Consider the following 17,612-nt stretch of genomic DNA (forward strand, 5'->3'; position numbering starts at 1 on the left):
GTGGCCAGCTTGAAGTTTGCCCTTAAGACTCAAGTCCCAGGACCAGTAAATAGGCCTCTTTCACAGAAAGACTGGGAGTATGTTTCAGTCTTCTATCTCTGCAGTACTCTGGGGATGTTAGCCTGCCAAGAACTGTCTCTCAGCTACAGCCCATGGGTCCCACAAATGCAAGCCCCTCTTGCTATCAGAATGATGTGACTCTGGAACATCCCTGTGTAGACTGCATGTGATCAAAAGTTTTAGTGAGGCAGCAGGAGAACACAGAGCTGGGGTGCATTTGCTTAAGCTATCAAATTAGAGAGAGAGTGTAAAAATGGCACCCACCAATGCCTCTGTTCCTGGAGAGCCCCCCATAGGGTTCTGCCCCTCTGGCATATGCTTTAAGATTAGCAAACTTCACATATAGTCTATGTACTTTTCAAACTGCTACTTTTGTTCTGGTCACTGGGGTAAGTTAGTCTGCATACAAGCTGTTTAAGAGAAGTACTCTAGTTCCCTGCAGCCCTTTGGGTTTCCTGGATGTGAGCCTTGTTGGTTTTCAAAGCCAGACATTTTTGGGGCTTGTCTCTCCATTGCAGGTCAGGGGTTGGGGTGCCTGATGTGGGACATGAATCCCATATTCCTTAGGGAGAAGTTAAAGATTTGTGAAATCACTCCCAATTGTGGATTGCCATGTTGCAGGTGGGGTTTTAATGAGAATGCGTCTCAGCCTCTATTGCTCATCTAGATGTGGCTCTTTTTTTTTTTTTAAGATTTTATTTATTTATTCATGAGAGACATAGGGAGAGAGGCAGAGACATAGATAGAGGGAGAAGCAGGATCCCTGGGGAGCCTGATGTGAGACTCAATCCCAGGACCCTGGGATCACAATCTGAGTGAAGGCAGATGCTCAACCACTGAGACACTCAGGTGCCCCTAGATGCGGTTCTATAATTGTTTGTTGTAAAGGTGCTGTTCAGCTAGTGTTCAGGTCTTTTTCAGAAGGAATTATTTCATATGTAGCTATGGATTTAGTGTGTCTAAGAGAGGTAGGTTCAGGATCTTCATATGCTACCATCTTGGATGCCCTCTCTCGAGCTGCCTTTAAACACTAACTAAAATTAACTATTTTGTTTACATGCTATTTTCCTGTGATCTGCATGGAAATAAACACAGCAGCTCTGAGGAACAGCTGCATTGTTATCCCATAGTCTTTGATCTATACTAAATATTTAATAAAACTAGTCTTCAAATGTCAAAAAAGAGGGGTGAGTTGTATGGTATGTGACTTATATCTCAATAAAGCTGTTATATTTTTCTAACTAACCTTTAAAAAGTTTATGAAAGGTGAATGATAATTTGTTCTTGCAAGTGTCCCTCAGCTGTGAAATCTTAGGTGTCACTAAAGTCATCTATACAAGTTGTTTTTTTTTTTTACAAGTTGTTATAAATATACTGGCAAAATGTTTAGAATGGTACATATTTATGACCAGAGTGCTTAGCATATACTAGGCTTCATATATTTTTAAATAAAGGAGTGGCTGAAAACTTGAAAAGGGAAATGCTTATGCAATACTCATAAAAATTAAGCTCCCAGGTAAATTGTGAGACTATTAGTCATTGGAAGTTTGGAGTCCATGATTGTCAACTCCTTTCTCCTGGATATTTTGGTAATATCAAGATAATCTTTTTATTTCAGCAACTTCCTTGAGAGACTATCAAATGCCCTACAATGTGTTAGTTTCTGGGGACTATGGTTCCTGCCTCTAAAGTGTTTCACTGTCAATTTGGAGAGATAAATTTAAACATTTGTACATAGAATTAACTGTGATAAATACTACAAACTGTCTAAAGTGCTTTAAAACCTAGAGCACATTTATTTGAATATCTTCACAAGAGCAAGCCTAGTGTTTTGGGGTAAATTTAGTCTTAAAAGGAAGCCAAACAGATCTGGAGCCAAATCCAGTGAATACAATTTTCGTCTCAAAGCATCCGTAGACCTTTGAAAAATTATAATATGTATTGTGGAAAACATCTTTGAATTTTGAACTACATAAAATGTTTGTGTGCTTATAGATTCACAGATCCTTTGCTCTACTCCCATCTTTCTTTCTCCTCCTCATTTACACAGATCTTCAATGCAAGTTCGGAGTTGCTGCTAAGTGTCTAATCTTTTCCCAAGTATTTTTCCCTCCCTACCATCTAGGACTTTTGTTCCAACTCTGGTCTCTTTCTTCTGTATCTCTCATTTTCCCAGATATCTCACTGACATTGAGGTCTCTGCCTGCCCAAAGTTGGCTATTTCTAGAGTTCTCTCTCAATCATTCCTTCCCCTCCATGAAAAGCGAAAGCTTTCTATGGGTAATTTCCTATGATGCCATGCCCTAAACTCCTATATGCATATGTCTGGCAAATCCATATTTCTAGCCCTGATTTTTTTCCCCTTGTGCTTCACATCCATATTTCTAGTTGTCCAGACATACCAAGCATGCAAAGGAAGATAATTTCCTCTAAGTGATGCCATCTAATGATGAGGCTTATGGAAATTTTGGAATTTCTCTTTAGGAAACTCCTGGTTGGCTCAGTGGTTGAGTGTCTGCCTTTGGCTCAGGGCATGATCCTGGAGTCCCAGGATCCAGTCCCACATCAGGATCAGGGAAGCTGCTTCTCTCTCTGCCTGTGTCTCTGCCTCTCTCTCTGTGTCTCTCATGAATAAATAAATAAAATCTTTTTTTTTTTAAAGGAAACTCCTGCATGGTACAGTAGTATAAAGCATTCATAAGTAATTTAATGGATTTTGTTTAAAAAATTGAGTTACACATAGAGATCATTTACTGAATTTTCTAAATGTGACTCTAAATACTTTTGGCTGTTTCCAGAGACCAAACCCACCTCTCAAACAATGATGTGCTGCTATTTTATATATATATATATATATACACATACAATATACATTTGATAAACATATCGAAGGTATATGCCACAAGCTCAGACATCATTTCAAAAAAGTTTAATTTTAAACAGTTAATGTCAGGATTAGAGGTATCAACTTGGATAACCTCCCAAGATTTGAGGAGCATAATGTTCATTTTCATAAATAAGTTATGGTATATTTGTAAAAATAAGTTAGATTGCTTTACAGATTTATTTATTTTATTTGAGAGAGAGAGTGTGTGTGCTCTTGCACACATGCACTTTGAGGGGGAAGGGCAGAGAGAGAAGACAGGCAAATCAGACTCCCAGCTGAGTGCAGAGCCCAATGTGGGGGAGGGGGGAGGCTCAATTCCAGGACCCTGAGATCATGATCTGAGTCAAAATCAGGAGTCAGAGGCTGAGCCCCCCAGGCATCCTGCTAAGTGTTATTTTTTGCAAATCTTCCATTATGCAATGAATGAAATGCCATAATGTAAACATACAACTCTGCAAGATAGACAGACAGCAGGTAAAGTCCTGGTGTCTGGCTTTTAGGGGGCAGGTTCAAAGAATTAACACTTTTTGTTTACTTGAGTGCTGGGTACTATCAGATGCATTCTTTTTTTCTTTCTTATCAGCAAAAGAATGCTCTATGTATCAGAAGTAGAATGGAATTTCACATTCCTGATGTTGTGAATATTGCTGTTTATGATTCTGTTCTCATTTTTTCATAACAAAATCATGAATAATTTTCTTCCACATTTAGGCATAGCTCAATTCTCCAGAAAAATTATGAATTGCTTGAGGAATATTTCAAATGCAGACATGGAGTAAAGTAGCATGAGAGTACACTCACAAATTTAAATATTTGTTTTGTGAAACAACTCAAATGGCATTGAGAGAGCCAGAGAATATAAAATTATTAATAAATAAAAGGGTACACTATTTAGAATCTTGAACAAATTGTGGACTTCTAGGAGTAAAAATGTTTTATCAAACTGATGTGAACTCTCCAAGCTCTTTTCTTGGACTATAATATTTAAGAAAAAAAAGTTGATGATGTAAGAAAAAAAAGTAGAGCTTCTTTGCATATCACTTTAAAACCTCAGGGAAAAATTATTTTTTTTATTTAGCTAAAATGGACTGACTGAAGGTTATTTATGTTCATATTCATAAAGGCTGATGTATTTTTGATGGAAGTACATTTTGGATTAGGTTTGGCCTGCCGAGGATTGTTAAAGCACAACACACACAAGCAAAAAACCAAGTTCAGTGAGCAAGAAATACAAAATAGTATGAATGAAACTATTGCTGAGTGAGTCCAGTTGTTTTTCTCTCAAAGTAGCAACAGATTTCCAGAACATCTGAAATTACCTGGGAACTTGCTCTAACAAATAATGCTAGAGAAAAAGTCTTTCTGTTATACAATATATGCTCTATTCAATGAATGTACAGTTCTACAGCCAGCAAAATGGTTACTATAGCATCTGAAATACAAACGTTATGTGCTGCTTAAAGGATCTCCAAATTTCAAAGTTCGCAATAGATTTAGAAGCCAATCTTTCCTTGGAAGGGAAAGAATCAAATATTTTCTTCTAGAAAAGCTAGATTATTTGTATAAGTTAAAGGACAAGGTTAAAATGTTAGACAAATATTAATTCCAGTTTTCTATATGCAGTGCACAGGTGCAACTTGAGCAGCATATTATATGGTATAATCATTAAATTCATTCAACCAGACCTTAGAGAGTTAAAAACATATATTCTGAGGACCAGGACTCCTCGGTCCAAAGGATGAGAATGAAACAGTGCAGAATATTTGTGTATCAAGGTGATTCCAGTTTCCAACTGGGAAAACAGGACTGTTAACACCCACATCCCCTGACAACTGTCCAATTATGTATATCACACTTGGCCTACTGTTTGCAGTAGAAGTAATCAATAAAGGATGTGGTTGAGTGAACATAGATTTTGGTTGAACCAATGCATGAAAACTTAATCATTTACTCAGAGAGAAGAAATCAAATAGAGCAGAGATGAAACAGCCACTAAGGGGTTTGTTGATTGTGCCACCAAGTTTGTGGGCCACAGATGAAAGTAATAAGGCAAATGGAATCAGTGACAGGAGAAAATGTAAAAAGCTATTCTTAATTTCATGAATTAATAGAAATGTTTTTGATGTATTTTTGGGGGGTCATTTTTAGGAAATTTTGCATCAAAGCCTGGATGTTCCATTTTAAAGAATATATGAAAATTACTAGGGCATGTCATTTCTCTCAAGCAAAAAGAAATTAATTTTCAGCTATAACAGAAAGGTAATTTTCACACTTGAAACTTTGTACTGATTGATTGAAAGATCTCCACTGTGGAAAGTTTTCTAGGAAATAATTTAACCCGAGTTTGCAAGGAAATTTACAATGAGTATGGAATAAGCCCAGAGGTAGGCTAGTTGTGACCAATGTGTCTTGAACAATTCTCATTTTGTGAATATTTTCCCCCCAGATTCTTTTGAAAAGTCATGCTGATTATTTGGAGAGTTAAGGCATTTCAGTAAAATGAGTTATTTCAGTAAATGAGGCAAAAAAATGCAGTAAAGAAAACTGAGGAATTTTGCTCTCTGTATTTACTCAAATTGTCTGTCTTTGTTAATAATAATATTTACTTGGCAATTTCTCAACTCACTCTCTCTTTGTTTTATGGACCATAATTCTGGCTTTTATAGCTGTGTCATACGTGTTTTTTTTATCATTTTAGGATATCAACCCTCCCTCCTTTTTTCACTAGTATTCCAAGTGGGGCAGGGAAAGACATTGTAATGCTTATTTTCTTTTACGCTCCTTAGCCCCTTGTGCAATTAATATTATTTAGAACAACCGCAAAAATAACAAACCTGTTCACTATTAAAGCCTTCATCAATAACTCTAATGGCATGGCTGGGTCCAGCATTACCAAATGGACAACTCTGTATTACCAAGTCCTTAGTCTTGAGGGAATATGGCATGTTTTTCAATTGAAGTCTTAGTATAAATTCTTATAACCATTTTAGAAGCTTCTAGCCTTAGAGATTATTCACTTTTCATGCACACTCAGCTGATAGCCTTAGACACACACTTATGCTAGACATGGCTATCCTCTTCCATTTCCTTTAAAGAGATAAAGTATATTTATAGAGATAGGACTACCATTAGTGAAACTTGTGCAATTGTACAGGTTAGAAAAAAGATTTAGAGAAGATGTGAAGCTTCGTATGCAGCTTGATTTACTTCTCCACCTCCACTACCATAATTTCCTCTATTTTGGTTGTGCTTCATTTCTTGCATGTTGCTGCTAATCGGAGGGCAGTTTAGGACTCTGAAAGGATATGTGCGTGCGTGTGTGTGTGTGTGTGTGTGTGTGTGTGCATATATCAAAGAACATCAAGCCCTTAAAATGAGATTTTTAAAAAATGACCACAAAATATGTATCACGGCATTTTTAGTAATCAGTGGACTTGATTTAATAAGTCTTCTTAGGTAACTAGGGTGTGTTGTCTACCTGAAAAGAATGTTTGTTTTTGAAACATCTGTATCTTGAGTTATTTTGCACAAATGGTAAAAGAATATGCTGAGGCTTACACTCCCCTTAATGCTACTCTATAACTACTAATAATGCTGCAAAATGGTAGATTTGCACTGGAAAGCTTGCAGTGTCCCTGGGGTACTTCTTCCCTACAGCCCCAGAAGAAGCATCTCTTGTACTTTCTAATGTATCACATAACATTATGAAACTAAGAACCCAGGTCTACCAAGCAAATCATCAATGGCCTCATTGGTACTTATAGATGGGAATTCTTATAAGTGGAATTTGTTTCATTTGGTGTAAAAGGGAGGTGGGGAATCAATCTTCCTGCCTATTATATGTTTGCCCCAAGGCAAGTACCCAGAGTGTTGGAATAGAATTGTCCCGATTCCTGCTAGAAACACACCCTCCTTTATGATATATCAAATATAGCTGTATCCTTTTCCACATCTAAGCCCCCAATAACACTCCATCAGCCAAATCAAAACATCAAATTATTTGTCTGTTAGTGTTGCCAATATTTATCATATAATTGTTCAACTCTCCTTTTAGCTTTTACTGTATAGACCAGGAATTCAGATCCTGAGTGGAGATTAAAATATTCCAAGAGAGTCACTTGTTTTTAACACGTGAGAATTATTTTATTTTTTAAAAAGTTTTATTAATTTATTCATTAGAGACACATACACACACAGAGACAGAAACACAGGCAGAGGAAGAGGGAGAAGCAGGCTCCTTGCAGGGAGCCCGACATGGGACTCGATCCTGGGTCTCCAGGATCCCGCCCTGGGCTGAAGGCGGCACTAACCCGCTGAGCCACCTGGGCTGCCCTAACACATGAGAATGTTTTAAGATAACCTCATGCATCTAGAAGTTTAAAAAATAAAAGCTGTCAGTAACCAAGAGGGCATTCCAACCCTTATGGCATGGTAGGTGCTCAATATATGTTTATAAAAGAAAATATTTTCCCCTGGAATTTTATCTCTTTAGTTATGCTGGAACAAATGTCATTTTGTAAAAATTATTTTATAAATAATTTTATAACTATAAAATTAGGGATACACTTATTTACTGCATAGGCTTAGGCCAGGCCTGCGACTACAAAGCAAGACAAAACTCCAACCATTTTATACTGATTCTGGGCAGTGTTAACAGCAGAGCTAAGTAATTTAATAATCAAAATGAACTGAACCAAAGGTCAGAGTTGGTGTGTTACAAACAGACACTAAATTGAGAACTTACAAAATTCTTCTTTGTGCCCAAACATCTGCTTCTTTCCTGTTGTTATTGTCACGTGGAAAGTGAAAGTTTAAGGGATAGCTGGACTGATTTTCCAGACTAGTTACCAATCTCTACTTGGAAGAACCATAATAATCATGGGTTGCTTACCTTATCCATGGCTGGCCCTGCCTTCCTCAGGTAAATAGCCATACTTTCTTTATATAGTCTTTTATCTGGTATTTTGTAGGGAACTTTCATTTCATTGGCGTTGGTATTTTAATATTGAATTATTTATTTATTAATTATTATTATATTGGCAGTGGTAATTATATAATGGTGATGTACTTTCAGTTCGCTGGGCATTTAACCTTTTAAATGTCTTTTAAATAACAATTTTATCTTTTAAAACACTACCTCGTATGTGTTTACAAGCTGAAATATAGAAATTAGAACTTGACACAACTATATCCATTCTTTTTCTTCTTCTTGCCACTACTAACTACTACTACTGTTACCACCACCATTATTAAAAAGCCATCCATATCATGGTATAAGATAACATATCAAAAACCAAAGCCTTAATTTTGTAACTTTTCTTATTATAACTTGAATTAAATAATAACATTACAACATAATGCGATAATTAAGTGGACTACACAATGATCACAATACAACAAGTGAAGGGCAAATCATATGTTTTCCATGGAAAAATTTGTTGTTCAGGTATACTTTATTAAATTTTCTGTTTTGAATGAAATAGCGGAAATATCGTTTTTCCATTCAGTTGTTTACCCATAAATGTACGCTCAGAAGAGAGATGTCTTAATGGAAGAAGCAGGATTGAAGCATAAGTGAAAACTTTCCTCTAAGAAGAGATCCGGAAAGGTTACGGTGAGCCACAGTTACTGAAGCGTACTATATATTTCTGTGCTCTTGCTTTTTTAACCTGTGAGATGTGACCTGATTTTTCCCTTTCATTCAAGGTCATCACTAAACTTACAAAAAATCAAAAATAAAATAGTACAAAGGAGGAATAGACAAAGAAGAGTTTAGGTGCATATTATAAAATACCACATTGGTTTAAAATAACTTAACGATGAAAGGGTCACTTAAGAAGGGCACTGCTTAAAATTTAAGCAGGCAGTAATGGAAAGCGACAGACCTCAAACAATTTAAGTCTTTCACAGCTGAGTGAATTCACAGTGACAGCAAGACAAGGATGTGCTAACTTACCTCTGCAGGACCTTGGCTATTGCTTCATAGGCTCTCCCCAGGCTGAGATCATCATCCAGGTCTGTGGAGATTTTACTGTAAGTGTTAAAGACCTATCAGGAAAAGAAATACATATTAAATATCCAGCACGGCCAGATTCACTGATGTTTCATTTCGTAACAGAAAAAGATTAAAATTAATAGTTGTTTCTAATGTCTCCATAAAATACTTTTTTGTTTATTAAAAATTCATGTTGGTTTGGTTTATTTTTACTATAGCATAACTTGTTTCACAGCAATGTCTTTAAGCCATGACAGTGAGGTCTTACTTTTGTAAAAATAATTCTTTTCTTGCACAATCCAAAATCTTCCAATTTATGGAACTTAGGCGTGAATAAATAATTGAATGGTTTACAACGTTATTTTAAAATATGGTACTATTATCTAAGGTAATAGAAGGCAGATTATAATATTCTACTGGGGTAGCTTAAATATCACTTTACTTTCTATAAATAGCTGTTTTGAAAAGCATGAATTTAGGTGCTAGGCAATTTCTAAATCTATCATTTTATTAGATGCATATCTCACAGTTTGTGCATGTATTGGGTATACACTAAAAATATTTCTTAAAAATGTACTTCATTACCAACAATCTCCTCAATAATCAGAAGATTATGGCTGCCACAGCCAAACATATGATCTTAATTTAATTTAACACTGATATCATTTTTATGGTATAATTTTCCTTTTTATTCTTTTTTTCTTTCAGTGGCCAGAAGGAGGAAAATACGTAAAACAAAATTCCTATTCTTCCTTCTTCCTTTATTGTTACTTGACCCAACCTATTACACACATGAGGACACAGGAAATCTCCAAAGACCTCTATGGAAATCCTTTTTGCACATTTTCTAAGACAGAATTAGTGAAAGTCATTTGACAGCCGTTGAGAGAGAGTCAGGGTGAAGGAGGACATAAATACGTGCTGTATGCTACTGCCTGAATTAGGCAGCTTGGAAGATTTAAGTATTAGAGGCAGTGTTGACATTTGACTCTACTTTCTTAAGGTTAATATTTGGGAAATAATTTCAATGAGGCCATTGTGATACCTCATAAAATTTGTTTTGTGTGTGTTTTTTATAAGTGGCTGCTCATTGATATAACGCTGATATTAAAGTTTACTCATACATAATGACCCAGTGTTTTAATTCCTGTTAAACCTACAAAGATCAAAATTTTCATTCTTAATTTTAAGCCTCTTAATATGCCTTGTATAAACCTGAAAATATTCTTTTCACTTTGTCTTGCGTAACTGACAACATCTACATTAAGTCTGATATAACTTGACATAGACCTTTCTCAGTTAAAGGGCAGAATTCATGAATTTTGTGAATTTATAAGAGACTTTATTGAATCTAAATACCAAAATATTTAGAAAGAGACCTTCTAGTGTCTTTTCTGGCCCATATATCTTTATATGACATTCTACAACTTTAAGATTGAGTATTTTTATATTTCCTGCCACAAACTATTTATTTAGCAAATATTGTTACTGTGTACCAGGTACTATGTTAGACCCTAAGAAATCTTCCATACAAGGGAACATGCTTGCAGCCCTGAAGGCATTTACAGTCTTGTGGTACAGAGCTTTGGGTTGAGGTACTACTCAAATTAGCAGGATTCCCCAGGGCTTATCCCATACTTATACTGCATACTCTCCCATGCCGCTGGCCACCGAAGCAGTACAGCAAATACCCACAGGCACCCATTATCTTAGGGGTATGCCTCTTTACTCTGTGGATAAGAAGGTAGGTACCCAAGAAATTACAGGTAAATACTTCAGTGCTGATGACTCCTATCCCACACAGGTGTGCATGATTTCCTGGAAGCAGCAGGGGTAAAAACGAGCTCAGTCTGGGCTTTTGGTTTTGCTCTCAGACTTGACTCCACAGAAGCTTCCTCCTGGAGCCAGATGTAGTCTACTGGGATGAACACTAACCTCAGAGTAAGAAGACTTGAACTCAAGTCCTTTCACACATTTTTCCAGGAAAGCTCCTGAAGAACTCTTCTTCAGAAATGAAAAAGAAAACCTGTTTCTGAGAGTTGTCGTGAGAGCCACCAGGAGATAATATAGATTGCTATGTAAACCACAGGACAAGAATTCTTTGGGAGTCTGTTAACCAACCACTAGTGAACAGCTCTGATAGGGGCCTCCCTCAAAGTAAAGGCAACATGTTTTAATTTGTGGATTGAGGGAGCTCATGCATCAGCTCACACATTTTACCTAAAAACAGGAACTGTATACGTAGAGGGAAGCATTTAGTTCATTACTGGCCCAGTCGGGAAGCAATGAATGACATGATGTCCAAACTGAAGACCTACAAAGCACCACAGAGGAGCTCATCTAAATCAGACAGCACCTCTGCTCCTCAGGAGTGTGAGCTCTAGCGGGAGACAGGAAATGGCAGACAGGTGACAAGGAAACACAAGGTGAAATTCAGCAGATTGGGGAATCCTGTAGTTCGATCTAAGGGGAGTATAAAGGACATTGCTAAAATACAAAGGAAAAACTCATAAAAGTGGAAAAATAACATAAGATTACTAATTGTGTAGAAACTAAAGATGTTTTATGTTGCTCTTATGGTAGGCTACCATACCTGCTTTTTAATGAAAGTAGGTAGGGTATAATTTCCAAATGAATAAACATTAATTTTTTTAAATCATTAGACAAATCATAGATTTTTTTTTTTTACAAAGAATATACTTCGATTGAGAAAATACAGTATGCAGATCTGAGGGATCCCCTGTACTTGACTGCATATCCCTCAAATAAGCAGTATGTTGGAAACATCTCCAGGGTCTAGAATGTTAAATTCTATCATCACAAATCAAAGATAAGAGAATAGAATAAAGACTCTCTGGTGCAAACTATTTTGATGAATTGGAAATTCATTATGCATCTTTAAACTTTATTGACAATGAACTTAATCAACCTTTGTCAAATGACAAAGGACAAAACCGATTAAGTACAGTACTAGGTAAATTTAAATAAACACCAAAATGCACATGATTACAAGGTTATCACAGTTGGAAAAATCAGTTCATATGCCTAATAAAACTTGAGTGCTACATGGCTACTCAAATTGCTTCAAAAATTTCAGTGAATAATGGAGATGAAGCATTGAAAACTATTTTACTTGAAGTTTTAAAGACAATGGGCTCTATCTTCCCACTAGAATAAAACTGATTTACCTGAAAAGGCATTTCCAAATGAAATCCAAATTCTTAAAATGAGATAATTTCTATTGATCACCTAGAAACAAAGCTAATAGAATACCTAGCATAAAAAAATGAGAATGTGCAAAAGAATAATGCTGGCAATATGTGATGAACTCTTTGAAGAATTGTTTGCTGTGAAACAAAATTTTAAGGATCATTAATTTCTTTTGCTGCAATACCCTTCAAGGGAGCATTGGACTTAAGTCAAGATTGTCACCTGTCAAAAAAAAAAAAAAAAAGAGATTGTCACCTGTCAACAAAGTGAGTGAGAGGGGGAAGAAAAAGAGAGGGAGAGAGGGAGAGTGAGAGAGAGAGAGAGAGAATGAGAGAGAGAGAGATTGAGAAAAAAGAATAGAAGAGTAGCCTTGTCCTCCCAGAAGATTTTTTTTTTAATTTAATTTATTTATGATAGTCACACAGAGAGAGAGAGAGAGGCAGAGACACAGGCAGAGGGAGAAGCAGGCTCCATGCACCGGGAGCCTGACGTGGGATTCGATCCCGGGCCTCCAGGATCGCGCCCTGGGCCAAAGGCAGGCGCCAAACCGCTGCGCCACCCAGGGATCCCCTCCCAGAAGATTTTAAGAATAAATTTTGTGCCTGAACTTTGGAACCTTCAAGGACAGATACATAAGAAGTCATTATTTAGTCTATTAATATCAAAATACCCAATTGTTTTCTCTTCTTTACATGCTGAGGATTTCCAGTATGAGGGTGCCTTGGAACAAAAGAAAATGATCCATTTTATATTGACCCCCACTTCTTGTCTTCCTCTATTTTCTCATTCATTCTTCATCCCCCTGCTACTCCTCTCTTATAGTTCCCTTACTTTAGACAATAATAACACAGACAAAAAAATCCCAGCAATAATGGCTCTTATATTTGTTTTCACAGCTGAAACTTGCTTAAACCACTATAATGACCATCACTCCTGGCCTAACTTTCCCAGATTAGATGGAGTCCTCTCTGCACCCCTCTGCTAGCCAGCTGTTAAAACACTGTCCCAGTCAATTTGTTTTAAAACCTTTATGCATTTTAACATTATTGTAGATTCACATGCAATTGTGAGAACTAATACAGAGCACTCTCATTTATCCTTCACCCATATAACATCCTGCGTTACTACAGTATAGTAGCATAACCAGGAAATTGATGTTGATATAATTCACCCACTTCATTCAGATTTCACAAGTTTTACACATGCTCCTCTGTGTGTATATGTGTGTGTGTGTGTGCACGTGCATGTCAGTGTTAATTTTATGAGATTGTATCACATGCATCTATTCATGGAACCACCACCACCATAGTCAAAATATAGAAAGTGCTATCACTACAATGATTTCTCACTTTACCCTTTCATTTTTAGTTATGTGTGCTGCTTGGAAAAGAAAGAAGAGAGGTGGAGGAAAATATGTTTTCTCTTTTTTTTCGGGGAGGGGGGGAAGGGGAAAGAAAGGTCTGCCTTAGAAAACATTCCAAAATACCTTGGTGTCTGCCCTGTTCCCATTTGATGCACCTCCCTCACCCTGTGTGTTTGTATTTCACCAGGGAAATTTCCTCAGCTGAGTGATAGATAGAAGGATAATAGTTGGTTAAAGTAGTTCATACACACGTATGAATGACTCAAAGATCACTAACTACCCAGAAGTTGTAGTGCTTTTTGCTTCGTTTTTTAAGATTTGCTTATTTTGAGAGAGAGAGAGGAAAAAGAGAGAGAGCAGGGGGAGGGGCAGAGGGAGAGAATCTCCGGCAGATCCCTGCTGAGCATAGAGCCTGATTTGGGGCTGGATTACAACTGAGCCAAAATCAAGAGTTGGACGCTTAACCTACTGAGTTAACCTACATGCGCCCCTAGAAGTTGTAGTTTTAAAAAGGATGCTTGCTAGCCCCAAATCCCTTCTTCTAGGTGGAGTTTTATGCAGTCTAACAAAATGAAATGAAGCAGTTCAGATAGTGTGTATGGGATAATTTGGGGCAAGTTTATAAAACAAACAACAAAAAGGCCAGTTTTCACTTAAAATTCGGCCTCATGATACGATCCCTTAAGCAGGTACTGATTTTTATAACCTTTTTTGGGGGGGTCCACTTCTATACCTCAGGTTTTCTAGAGGCTTCACACACTTTCTTACAATCTCCTTATTACAGAAGAGATGAAAAAAGCGAAGAAGGGAAATGTGTATCAGCAGCTGTGAAGGTCAGGTGTTTGGAAGTCACTGATACCTAAAAGGTAACTCCCTCTCATTATTGCTTTCTTCATAATGCTCAACCTTCAGAACCAATGTATTATGCAAAGTCCTCTTCCAGTATATTCTATGTGATCATTAGATGTAACTGCAAGGTAAATATATATATATATATATATATATATATATATATATATATATGTACACAATGTATATTACATGTCTGTATATGTAATAGAGATCCATCTCTGCTCTTAAAGGCCTTACTAAGGCAATAAGATTTATGGGCATTGATATTATATAGTGCTATAAGTCTGTATAAAGGGCTAAAATTCTAGTCCAAAAGCATTCATTAAACAAAGACTGGGTGTCTCCTATGGGCCAAGCTTTGTTCTAGGTGCTAGACATACATCAGCAAATAATACAAAACCCCTTCCCCCATGTAGTCTACATTGTATCTGGGCAATGGGGAGAAAATTTGTAATCGTATGAATAAATTGAGTGAATTTCAGATAGTGTAGGAAGATGAAGAACTGGGAAAGGCTTACTAAAGGAAGAGAAACTCAATCTGCACTTTAAAGGCATGACAGGATTGGGTCAGTGGTGACAAGGGCATCTTGAACGAAGATTTGCGGAAGGGAAGGAGTGCTACAATGGGAAAGAAACTTTACCAGAGTACACAGAAGCAACAGTGTCCAGAAGAAAGTCCGCTTTAAGGTTCACCCATAGAATGTTTATCTAGTAATGTGTTCTAAGTAATCACAGTCTTAATGGATGCTATTAAATAATAAACACTCAAGTTGCAATTTATCTATTTGATTACAAGTGATGAATTTGATTATTGTTTTGAAGGTAAGGTGGGTTATTCATTTTTGTTCTTTATTCTACATGCACATAAACGCAGTCTTTTGTAGGACTTTTTTTATTCATAGTTTTTGTCTTTCTACTTTCTAGGCAGCTCAATGTGTTTGGTTGAAATATGCCACATCCAAGATTGTGCAGTTGCCTGCCTTGTTTCCCATTATCCAAGTTTAATTTTTTTTAAAGTAGGTTCCACACCCAATGACCTTGAGATCAAGACCTGAGCTGAGATCAAGAGTCGGACACTTAACCGACCAGGTGGCCCTCAAAAGATTTAATGCAGAGTTGTTCCCGTATCTAGGAAAATGAGAGGAAAATATTTTTCTTTCTCCCTCTGGCACAGTACTGAGCATGCATAACTCAAACTAATACAGATCAATGACAAAAGGTTGAAATTGGCCTCTATGCTCTGGTCAGTGACCCTATCTTTGTTTCTGTAGGAAAACAATGCATGGAAACCACCACATAAAGTAAGTTCTAACATTTAGCCCATTTGGGATGGAAATTTTGTAATTTTGCAAAAATTTTAAAGAAAACAATCCTACTTTTACTTCAATTTTTCGTAATTGTTTTCTATGTACATTCCTTTCTTCACTTACCACCCTCCCCCACTGCTCTCTTCCTTAGTTAATTCAATATTTGAAATCAGTAGGGACTCCTCCTCTGAGGGCATAGACCAGGCTTTGGAGGAGCCTTATGGGATAATTAATCAAATTTCCCTCTGGGTGTTCACATTTTTTTTTCAAAACCATAGGCTTTCAAGTCACACAGGTCTACTACTGAGCTGAGTGACATGTGTCAAGTGACTTACTCTCTCTGAGCCTATTTCCTCAGGTATAAAATGGAAATGAATAAAGTCTACCTGGAAGGGATGTTATAAGGTTCCAATAAGATGAGGTATTAATAATACCTACTAAAGATTTAAATAAAGCAAATGCTTAATTTCCCCAAATACTTACCTTACTTATCTAAGTGGCTCTCAAACGGGGGGTGATTGTGCCCCCTAGGGTATATTTGGTAATGTCTGGGAGATATCTGAGGTCGTCATAATTGGGAGGGTTGCTACTGTCATTTACTTAGTTAAAAAGAAGCCAAGGATACTGCTAGGTACCCTACAACGCACACTGTAGCCCCCATAACAAAGAATTTTCCAGCCCAAAATGTGAATATTGTTGATGTTAAGCAATCTTGATTTAGCTTTTGCCTCAACTATTTTCATTATTGGAAGCCACACCCTTGTGAAGCCAGCCACTCTATTGCTGAAGAGTTAATGAGAAAAACTATTGGTTAAGTTAAGTAAAATCTGTTACTTCCATGTGCTCACCATGATTGTGCTTTGTGGGACAACCCAGAACAAGTCCATCCCTCATCCCGGACAGTCCTACCAATACTGAAAGATAGCTGTTTTCCCTCCTCAAAGCCTCCAAACATATAGAGTCATCCAGGAGACTCTGAAATGAGTGAGAACGTAACCCCAACAGTTTAAACACATTTGAATGTTTCATTTCTAGTTTTGTCTGAGTTCTGGAAGAGTTTAAATAAACACACCTGGACCATAAATGTCTATGAAACCATAAAGAGGGATCCATTGGGTTTGTTTGTAAAGAAGTCAAGTCTATTATCCAGGGTGTATTTTTTACTTCTTCTTCCCTGCCCACCATAAAAAGATAGCGCAGCTAACAGTCTGTTTGTTATACATCTTCTACACAAACACAAAATTGTGCCATTTCATAACAAAAGTTTGGCACTGTGCTCAATTCCGTGCATTACTTTGAGGAGAAAAAGGCAATGATACAGATTTACTCTTGTGCAATAAGCAATACAGAAATAAAAAAAAATCCAGTTTGCCATCTTGTGCTTGAAATCAATGTCAAATCTGATAGGAAATACATTTATTCTGATTTCTGGCAATCTAACCCCCTTTAGCCATTTCACAGTTGGTGAGCAGAAAGGATGTTTCTGCCTCATTTACAGTGTCTGAGCATGATTCAGACAATCAACTGCAACATTAGTCAAAGAAATCAGTGGCTAATGATTTCTGACAAGCACTGCAGTAACAGGCTGAGGACCAGACTGGACCGTAGCAACATTCTGAGCACTTTACTGGAGCCAGCAATCAGAGATGGAAAAAATGAGGGTAAGCAGAACTGGTCTCATATCACTTACAGGCTCTTAGTACATCTTTTGCAAAGTTATAGTATCTGGACAATCGGTAAATACAGCTATCCTATGCTACAGATCTGTTATATTGAATGAGCAAGCACTGAGGACAAGCAAGGTATGCAGCTCTGTAAACTGTAACACACAAAGTAGCTAAATATTTTGCATTCTGCTGAAACTATATTCTTAAGTTAGGAGCAGGCTAGCCTTACTATTTATATTGATCATTTGGAGTGTGAAATCCCTTTTCCTGA

The 17,612-nt window shown here is 36.9% G+C and overlaps 1 protein-coding gene across 4 annotated transcripts in view; it reads right to left on the reverse strand.

Moving 5' to 3' along the window:
• Positions 1-17,612, reverse strand: part of TTC29 (tetratricopeptide repeat domain 29) — a 243,319-nt gene that overhangs the window by 109,830 nt on the left and 115,877 nt on the right. For all 4 annotated transcript variants that reach the window (XM_038558949.1, XM_038558950.1, XM_038558951.1 and 1 more), the window contains exon 9: positions 8,904-8,995. In XM_038558949.1, coding sequence (XP_038414877.1) covers positions 8,904-8,995 — 92 coding nt within the window. The remainder of the gene's footprint in view (positions 1-8,903; positions 8,996-17,612) is intronic.

The sequence above is a fragment of the Canis lupus genome, chromosome 15 (assembly GCF_011100685.1).
Source record: "Canis lupus familiaris isolate Mischka breed German Shepherd chromosome 15, alternate assembly UU_Cfam_GSD_1.0, whole genome shotgun sequence".
In the NCBI taxonomy this organism is placed as follows: Eukaryota; Metazoa; Chordata; class Mammalia; order Carnivora; family Canidae; genus Canis; species Canis lupus.